Source organism: Mytilus trossulus, chromosome 3 (assembly GCF_036588685.1).
Source record: "Mytilus trossulus isolate FHL-02 chromosome 3, PNRI_Mtr1.1.1.hap1, whole genome shotgun sequence".
NCBI classification, from domain to species: domain Eukaryota; kingdom Metazoa; phylum Mollusca; class Bivalvia; order Mytilida; family Mytilidae; genus Mytilus; species Mytilus trossulus.
Window position 1 is genome coordinate 41,488,906 of NC_086375.1, and position 10,895 is coordinate 41,499,800.

The window sequence follows — 10,895 nt, forward strand, 5'->3', positions numbered from 1 at the left end:
GTTTCAAGTAATAAGAATATCATTGCAGTATATAGATAAATCCACCTTGATTAATATGTTGTACGTAATTTTTTCCCTTCAAGACTTTTCAGTCACTGCTGTACAAAAAAAAGTCAAAATGACAAATAAAGTTACGAAATAAGAGAGCTTTGACCAATTGAAATTCTGAAACGTTTTTTACAATTTCTGCTTCGATAATCTCTTCAATGGATAGAATATCTGTAGTATTTCGAAAACATTGTATGTTTTTGCACAGGTACTAGATCAAGGACTAATCAAACCAACATCAAGTCTTTTAAAAATGTTACATGAATTTCAGTTGTTCTAGCGCAATACCAAATAATGTCTTGTGTTTTGATTTTCAGCGTTTGTACTAAGTTAATAAAAAAATATTTATTTTCAAAGTTTAAAATGTTGTTTACTGTTTTTGTTATATAGACATGCTTAAGCATCCAACAGAGTAACACATATTTAATTACAGCATATCAACTGAAATGTAGCAGCACCCGATTCTACAGACTTTGGAGTAATTGCTATGATCATTACCATAGTGTAGGAACCTGTTTTGGACGACTTAGAAGACAACATCTGTTCTATAGATACGACGTTGGAGGTATATTCGTTAGCGATATATTGAGACAAATTATAAAATCTCTGCGTTTTCATTTTTATGCCCCACCTACAATAGTAGAGGGGCATTATTTTTTCTGGTCTGTGTGTTCGTTCGTCCGTTCGTTCTTCCGTTCGTTCGACCGTCCGTCCGTCTGTTCGTTCGTCCATCTGTTACAATTCAGGTTACAGTTTTTGGTCAATGTAGTTTTTGATGAAGTTGAAGTCAAATCAACTTGAAACTTAGTATACATGTTCCCTTTGATAAGATCATTCTAATTTTAATGCCAAATTAGAGAGTATACTCCAATTTCACGGTCCAGTAAACATAGAAAATGATAGTGCGAGTGGGGCATCCGTGTACTGTGGACACATTCTTGTTTATATATATATATAATAGTACTTAAAAATAATAGGCATAAAAATCAAAAGAATAAATTCATAGGTTAATAAATTCTTCCAAGGTTAATTTTAGGGACTTACCTCAGATGCAAATAAGTTCAAAGATTTATGTTCACTGTAATAAATGACTTTAAATTTAAATACAATTATAAATGTTTTTTGTTTTGAATTGAACATGACAAGTTGAATTATGTTAACAAATATTTACAGCTAGCTTATATGGTGGCATTTTTGGTGGACACAGTCACACGAAATATAGCTATAGATATTACAGAAGTCATCATGGGTTCAGCATTAGTCATAGCAGATTTTCTTATCATGGTGTTTGTAAGTTGTTACTAACAATATCCATTATTCATTAGAAAATCAAAAATAGACATCGAAATGAGAATCAAATTAGTTGACGCTATGTTTGTTTAAAGTAATAAGAATATTCCATTTAAAGTAATAAGAATATTCCATTTAAAGTAATAAGAATATTTTAGCATAAGTCATAGCAGATTTTCTTATCATGGAGTTTGTAAGTTGTTACTTAAAATATTTATCATTTAACAGAAAATGAAAGAAGAACATCGATATATGAATCAAATTAGATGATATTTTGTTTGTTTCAAGTAATAAGAATATCATTGCAGTATATAGATAAAACCACCTTGATTAATATGTTGTACGTAATTTTTTCCCTTCAAGACTTTTCAGTCACTGCTGTACAAAAAAAAGTCAAAATGACAAATAAAGTTACGAAATAAGAGAGCTTTGACCAATTGAAATTCTGAAACGTTTTTTACAATTTCTGCTTCGATAATCTCTTCAATGGATAGAATATCTGTAGTATTTCGAAAACATTGTATGTTTTTGCACAGGTACTAGATCAAGGACTAATCAAACCAACATCAAGTCTTTTAAAAATGTTACATGAATTTCAGTTGTTCTAGCGCAATACCAAATAATGTCTTGTGTTTTGATTTTCAGCGTTTGTACTAAGTTAATAAAAAAATATTTATTTTCAAAGTTTAAAATGTTGTTTACTGTTTTTGTTATATAGACATGCTTAAGCATCCAACAGAGTAACACATATTTAATTACAGCATATCAACTGAAATGTAGCAGCACCCGATTCTACAGACTTTGGAGTAATTGCTATGATCATTACCATAGTGTAGGAACCTGTTTTGGACGACTTAGAAGACAACATCTGTTCTATAGATACGACGTTGGAGGTATATTCGTTAGCGATATATTGAGACAAATTATAAAATCTCTGCGTTTTCATTTTTATGCCCCACCTACAATAGTAGAGGGGCATTATTTTTTCTGGTCTGTGTGTTCGTTCGTCCGTTCGTTCTTCCGTTCGTTCGACCGTCCGTCCGTCTGTTCGTTCGTCCATCTGTTACAATTCAGGTTACAGTTTTTGGTCAATGTAGTTTTTGATGAAGTTGAAGTCAAATCAACTTGAAACTTAGTATACATGTTCCCTTTGATAAGATCATTCTAATTTTAATGCCAAATTAGAGAGTATACTCCAATTTCACGGTCCAGTAAACATAGAAAATGATAGTGCGAGTGGGGCATCCGTGTACTGTGGACACATTCTTGTTTATATATATATATAATAGTACTTAAAAATAATAGGCATAAAAATCAAAAGAATAAATTCATAGGTTAATAAATTCTTCCAAGGTTAATTTTAGGGACTTACCTCAGATGCAAATAAGTTCAAAGATTTATGTTCACTGTAATAAATGACTTTAAATTTAAATACAATTATAAATGTTTTTTGTTTTGAATTGAACATGACAAGTTGAATTATGTTAACAAATATTTACAGCTAGCTTATATGGTGGCATTTTTGGTGGACACAGTCACACGAAATATAGCTATAGATATTACAGAAGTCATCATGGGTTCAGCATTAGTCATAGCAGATTTTCTTATCATGGTGTTTGTAAGTTGTTACTAACAATATCCATTATTCATTAGAAAATCAAAAATAGACATCGAAATGAGAATCAAATTAGTTGACGCTATGTTTGTTTAAAGTAATAAGAATATTCCATTTAAAGTAATAAGAATATTCCATTTAAAGTAATAAGAATATTCCATTTAAAGTAATAAGAATATTCCATTTAAAGTAATAAGAATATTCCATTTAAAGTAATAAGAATATTACATTTAAAGTAATAAGAATATTACATTTAAAGTAATAAGACTATTACAATCTTTATCAATTAACCCATCGAAAATACCAAGATTAACAGTTTGTATTTCAGTTGCGTGTGCCGTCGACGAAAGACTCACCAGTCATGTTTGAATTAAATAGTGAAAATGTCCCAAAAAAGACGTAATTAGAGGCATTGAAATTAAAAAATTTGAAATGATTTCCATAATACCGATAGGCTATTCTTCTATTGTAGAATATTTGCAGCATTTCAAAAACATTTGATGTTTGGTAAACCTCTACCACATCAAGGATAAATCAAGTCAGCAGAAAGTATCGAACTACAAACAAATATTTGGTTTTGTATTTTGTATTACAGGTATTGTATTAAAATAAAGAATTAATCATTTAAAAAAATAAATAAAAAAAGAAGTACTTTTTACATTAAATTGACGTGTAACAGTATTTTATAAAGTAATACCTAAGACAGAGATTATATCTAATTACAGCATACCAACTGAAATGTAGCAGCACCCGATTCTACAGATTTTGGAGTAATTGCTATGATCACTATCATAGTGTAGGAACCTGTTTTGGACGACTTAGAAGACAACATCTGTTCTATAGATATGTCGGAGGTATGTATATTCGTTAACGCTTTTATATACAGACAACTTATAAGTTTCTGCTTTTTTTTTTATATATATACTTGGGAGAGAAAGTAAAAGATGATTAATTCCGAGGTTTATAAGTTCCAGAGTTAACAGGAAATCTAATCGAAAGCAACCTATTTGAAAGTCTTGCAATCACTGTAATAAATTACCGAAAGTTTTAATACAATTATTGATGTTTTTTGTTGTAAATTTTACGTGAAAAAATTATTTATGTTGACAATTATATAAAGGTAGCTCATATGGTGGCAGTTTTGGTGGACATAGTCTCACGAAATATAGCTATAGCTATTACAGAAGTCATCATGGTTTCAGCATTAGACATAACCGATTTTTGTATCATGGAGTTTGTAAGTTGATACAGAAATACCGATTATGCATTAGAAAATGTAAACAAAACATGAAATATGAATCAAATAAATGACACTTTGCTCAATTAAAGATAGAAGAATTTCACAGCACTCTATTAATTAACAGATCGTAGATACTAGGATTAATATTTTAGCACACCAGACGCCAGCTTCGTCCATAAAAAGACTTCACAGTCACATTTGAATAAAAAAAAAGTCAAAATTACAAATTAAATTACAGAATTAAAGAGCATTGAGAAAGAAACAAATACTGCTTCAATAATCTATTCATGGGATAAACTATCTGTAATGTTCTAAAAAATACTTTTTAAAGTAAAAAGGTACCATATAAAGAATATTTTAGTTCAACAAAAAGTCATTTTGAAATGATTTTGCATTGATTTCAATTATTTAAGGAGCACAACCTGTCATTGATTTGTGCTTTGATTGTCAGATGCTGTAATTAGAAAAATTAAAATAACTATTTTGGAAGATAAAAAGGTTCATTATTATATTATGTTATGTAAACTTGCTAAACCAGTTAGCAGAGTAACACATTAAATAGTAATTTTTGACTTTCAGCATACCGACTGAAGTGTAGCAGCACCCGGTTCTACAGACTTTGGAGTAATTGCTATGATCATTATCATAGTGTAGGAACCTGTTTTGGACGACTTAGAAGACAACATCTGTTCTATAGATACGTAGGAGGTATATTCATTACCGATATATATATGAATTATAAACCTCTGGGTTTTCAAATTGGCTTTTATATGTACTTGGGATTGAAAGTACAAGAAACTAAATTCCAAGGTTAATTAAGGGAATCGCATCGGCGCAACACATTTCAAAGTATTTTCCTCACTGTAATACATGCCTATTAGTTTTTTATTACTTATTAATATTTTTATTTTGCTTAAAATGAGCTATGCTACATTCACAGGTAGCTCATATGGTGGCATTTTTGGTGGACACAGTGTCACGAAATACAGCTATAGCTATTACAGAAGTCATCATGGTTTTAGCATTAGACATAACAGATTTTCTTATCATGGAGTTTGTAAGTTGTTATTAAAAATTAAAGGACATGAAGAAAAAAACATTCATTGACATATGAATCACAATAGTTGTCGCATTTGTTTGTTCAAAGTTAAAAGAATATCACTTCATCATAAGACTAAACCCATTATAGATTCCTGGATTTAAATGTTGTACATCAGATGCCAGTTCATTCTACAAAAAAAACTTAACAGTCACAGTTGAATAGAAAAAAGTCACAATGATGAATTACGAAATTAAAGAGAATTGAGAACCCAAACGTCTGACACGTTTTTCCAAATACTGCTTTGGTAATATATTCATGGGATAGAATATTTATAGTATTTCAAAAACATACTTTGTTTTGTAAACATGAACCATATCAAGGAAAAATCATGCCAATAAAAATAAATAATGAAATGTTTCATCGATTTCAATTATTTGAGGAATACAACCTAACATTGTCTTGTGTTTTGTCTTTCATATGATGCTATGATAAAGAAAATTATTATTTTCAAGTTTAAAAAATAAGATATTTTATGTTCAAGCATTTATCAATGTTGAACAAATATTTGACTTTCAGCATACAGTCTGAAGTGTAGCAGCACCCGGTTCTACAGACTTTGGAGTAATTGCTATGATCATTATCATAGTGTAGGAACCTGTTTTGGACGACTCAGAAGACAACATCTGTTCTATAGATACGGTGCAGGTATGTTCGTTAAAGTATAAGTGAAATTATATATCTCTATGCTTCCAAAAAGTTTTATACTTGGGATAGAAAGAAAAAGTAAGTCAAATTCCAAATACAGAGTCATATGGTTAAGATACATCTTCTGTTATATATCAAAGATAAACGTTAGTGCATGGATTCGCCTCGGATGCAATCAATTTAAAATTCTTATGTTCACTTTAACAATTTTTCTATTTATAGTTAAAAACCTATTTTAACTGCTTTTATATTTTTTGTTTTACTTGACAAACTGATTTATGTTTATCAATTTAACAGGTAGCTTATATGGTGGCGTATTTGGAGTACATGGTCGCAGGAAATACAGCTATGGTTATTTCAAAAGCCATTTTGGATTCCAAATCAGACATAACAGATTTTTGTATCATGGAATTTGTAAGTTGATCATCAATAACTCTTAAAAAAGTACAAATGAAAATGGCAAATTACAGAACGGTATTGACGAGTAATGAGGGCTCCAAATAAATTTCGAAATGATAATTGATCGATTCATGTAATAGAGAGTTCGAAGTATTTAGAAAAATATCTAAGTTTTAAATAAAGATTAGTTGAAATTATAGCATATCAATGATAAATCATTTCAAAACAAATATGTTTTAGTTGTTTTATCAAAAAAATATATGAACACGTGGTATGAGTGCCAATGAGACGACTCTCAATCCGAGTAACAATTTGTTAAAACACCATTATAGACAAAGTACGGTTTTAAATACGGAGCATAGCCTCACACCGAACAGCAAACTATAATGGGCCTCAGAAATTACTGGATATAATTGCGTTGAAGACATTTTCTTGAAGTGAAATATTAATTCATTGTTTTGTAGAGCTACATATTCAAAAGTTCCAAAAAATTCAAAAGATGTAATGTTTACATTATTTAGACTTTTTAAAGCATTAATCAGAGTACCCAAAAAGAAAAGATAATGTTCAATTACAGCATACCGACTAAAGTGTAGCAGCACCCGATTCTACAGACTTTGGAGTAACTGCTATGATCATTATCATAGTGTAGGAACCTGTTTTGGACGACTTAGAAGACAACATCTGTTCTATAAATACGTTGCAGGTATGTTTTTTTAATAAAAACGTGAAATCGCAAAAGACTCAACTCCGAGGAAAATTCATATTTGATCTGTTTACATATAAGATTGTTCATTGAATCTCTTAATAGAGGAATAGAGGAAATAAATATATGAATGAATGAATGAAGTTCTCCATATTTCTTTTGTATAAATAAATACTTAGCTATGTCCCTTTGGTGTCTTTCGTCCCTCTTCTATGCTAAAACATGCATTAGAAAATTGTTTTTTGTTTAACTCAAAATAAATTCTAGATAGATACCAGTTAAATTAGTAATATACACTTTTTGTGATTATTTCCGACTTCAAAAACTTTCTAATAATTAACAAACTATTACCGTCCGAAATAAAGGCATAATAAATTAAATATAAGTACAATCTTAAAAAACTAATAATCTGTATACATCATAGAACTAGAAATATAGTTCGAAATTACTGTAAAAGCACAACACGTAATTTCAGTATTTTTCATAACAGTTTCAAGTATGAATATTTATACCCCCGCTTTAAAAAGGAGGGGGTAGACTGTTTTACCTCTGTCTGTCCTCCCGTCAGTCCGTCCGTCCAATGAATATTTTTCGTCGCATTTTTCTCAGGAACAACAATACAAGGATTTCTGAAATTTGGTTTCAGGGTTTATCTAAGTCAGCTATACCGTGTGATGCGTTTTCAGATAGATCACCTGACAACTTCCTGTTTACCGAACACTTGTATGATTTTACACATGATAGCCAAGTTAAAAATTTTCGTCACATTTTTCTCAGGAACTACAATACAAGGATTTATGAAATTTGGTTTCAAGATTTATATAAGTCAGCTATACCGTGTGATGCGTTTACAGATTCATCACTCGAAAACTTCCTGTTTACCGAACACTTGCATATTTTTACACTATTAATATTATCCACTTGCGGCGGGGGTATCATCAGTGAGCAGTAGCTCGCAGTTTCACTTGTTTTTTTTTAAACTTGAAACGTCCCTGAAGAAGGTTCATTCAGGAAACTCCATCAAGCGTAACAATATTAAAAGGGAATATGTTCTCTGTAATAAATGTCTGTTGATGATGTAAACATAATTTCTCAAATGTTTTGTCATACAGTTTACGAGACAAATTGAAATCCATCTACATATATTGACAGGTAACTCATATGGTGGCATTTTTCAAAATACTATTATAACTGTTCATTTTTTTAATTTTATGTGCCAAATTAATTTATGTTGATCAATATTTACAGGTAGTTCATATGGTGGTATTGTTGGTGGATACGGTCACGGGAGATATAGTTATAGCTATTACAGAAGTCATCATGGATTCAGCATCAGACACAACAGATTTTTGTATCATGGAATTTGTAAGTAGTTTATATTAATAACCATTCCCTAGTAGATGTATGACATTGTAAAATATAAAGAAACTCATCGTATATATAAGAATTACATCGTATATATAAGAAGTACAATTGTGAACGCCAGACGTATATCTAATTTACAAAAGACTCATAAGTAAAGGAGAAACAGAATGGCAATTTAAGTACAAAGTGGAATAACATGGAGTGACCCACAATTTTGAAATGCTTTGCCAAATACAACTTAGTTTAAAAAATCTGTAGTAATTCAAGATAAAAGTTTTGAAAACAGTCAATTTATTATTACTACTATATCAATGATCCATCATATAAACAATGAAATAAGCTTAATCACGCAATTTTATGAACTGATTTAAAGAACTCATTTTGAAAACATTATAAAAATTTGTTTTTTGTTTTGTGTATCCATTTTTGTATTTCAGTAAAGTAAAAAAAAGTAAAATTGCAATGTTCCAAACTCCAAGTAAAATTCTAAAATAGAAAGTCCATAACCAAATGCATATCAAAATCTAAAAAAACACCAGTAGAAAAAAAAAATATTTTAAAAATTTAAAAGAGGTAGTTTTTATATATTTTCATATTGGATTTTTAAGCATTTAACAAAGTTACACCTAAGAAAAAGATAGTATTTAATTACAGCATACCAACTGAAATGTAGTAGCAGCCGGTTCTACAGGTTATGGAGTGACTGCTATGATGACTATCATAGTGTAGGTGACTGTTTTGGACTACTTAAAAGACAACATATGTTCTACAAATACGTTGCAGGTATACGTTTGAAGCAAAACATACACATTTTTATGTCTCTAATATTTTTATTAAATATGTAGGAACGAGGTTAATTAATAGTCTGGTGACGAATTGTATACGTAAGACAATTTGTCTACGCTAAAAGCACACAGCGCATACAGAATTTGAGAGTAATATGGGAACAAAAATAAAATGAGGGCGGACACAACTGCCGCGGAAAAGAAAATGAGATGAAGTTTATGCTTTGACTTTGTTGCAATCATATATTCCTCATATTCTTTGTTGTTCTATAATATATTTATGTTTTGGTGTTGTTAATTTGCTGTTATTAAAAAAATCTGAGTTTTTAATACAATTTGTGGAAATATTGAAACAAAAATTGTGTGATGCACAGAACGACCAATTTCTCAGGCACTGTATAGTATTAACTGTATTCTTATGACATATGTTGAGTATGTCCAACAATTTTTTGGATACTGTGGATTCATTTATTTTCGTGGGTATCAATTTTCGTAGATTGCTGAAAACTTGCATATTAGTAGATATTTTATTTCGTGGTTTTGCCAATCTCTGTATACAAAGCATATTGAAATCATGTTTTTCGTTGAACCTTTGAATTTGTGGTTAACCTGTACGCACAAAACCCAAGAAAATTGTAATCCAACGAATAATTATGAATCTACTTACATTGAACAGCTACCTAAATTAAAATATCATACATATATAGCCAGGTTAAAGGAAAAAAATCAAATAGGTAGGCTGTTATCAGAATTTAGTTGAATTATCACTGTAATCGGTTTCATGCATTTATACTTTGTATATTCATTGAATATCTATGTAGTTATTTATATTTACAGTTCAACATGCCATCGGACTAAATTTGTTACGTAGACACAGCCATATTGCCAATCAACATGTGACCAGAATTAATCATGAAGCTAACAAACATGTTGCAAGGATATCACACGTATCTAATAAACATGAACGTAATATTGCTTCCCAGGCAGTAAAACATGTTCACAGAATTGCAAGCGTGGCCAATAAACACATAAATAGATTCAAAGCACTTGTAGATTTCCATATAAATAGACTTCACAATCACACAAAACATCACCTTACAACTCTTGAACACCAACATAAAAGACATTTACATGACCGCGAGTATCAGAACAAAAAGCATGAGTTGAAGGTCGACTACTTGCACGGAAAACACGAACATACCATCAATAAACTACATGCCTACCATGGTATATTTGGTGTCGGACACTTAGTGAGTTACTTGGATTACTACAAGAAATACCATGGATTCAAAATCAGTCATAACAGATTTTCATACGGTGGAAAAGGTAAGCAAGTTTCGAAGTTTAAGGAGATAACTATAGTTTTGTAATCATTGCTCATCTTATATAAACAACGGAAACCAATTTTTCAAAAATAGAAGATAGACAATTGTTTAAATGCAACGATTTTTTTAACCTATAATATAATTACGGTGAAATCCCTAGCCTGGGTAAACATTATACTGTGTGCATGTTAATGTAGATAGGAAATTTTCAAAATTTTCAAGCCTTTTATGTTAAAAATATCATGATATATTTTCATAGCATACACACTGAAATGTGGACTACAACGATTTTATAATTTATGGAGTAACTGCTGGTCTAGTTATCACAGGAGGAGTTTATGTTTTGGACGACTCAGGAAGAGCCATCTCTTTGAA

At 30.3% G+C, this 10,895-nt stretch overlaps 1 protein-coding gene across 1 annotated transcript; it reads left to right on the top strand.

Moving 5' to 3' along the window:
• The first annotated feature begins 1,230 nt into the window (after positions 1-1,230).
• Positions 1,231-10,565, top strand: LOC134710787 (uncharacterized). The gene is made up of 11 exons (XM_063571186.1): positions 1,231-1,338; positions 2,840-2,963; positions 3,679-3,807; positions 4,074-4,190; positions 4,773-4,901; positions 5,134-5,250; positions 5,812-5,940; positions 6,238-6,354; positions 6,917-7,045; positions 8,294-8,410; positions 10,033-10,565. The coding sequence occupies exons 1-11, from the start codon at positions 1,231-1,233 to the stop codon at positions 10,563-10,565; spliced, it is 1,749 nt and encodes a 582-aa protein (XP_063427256.1).
• The last annotated feature ends 330 nt before the right edge of the window (positions 10,566-10,895 follow it).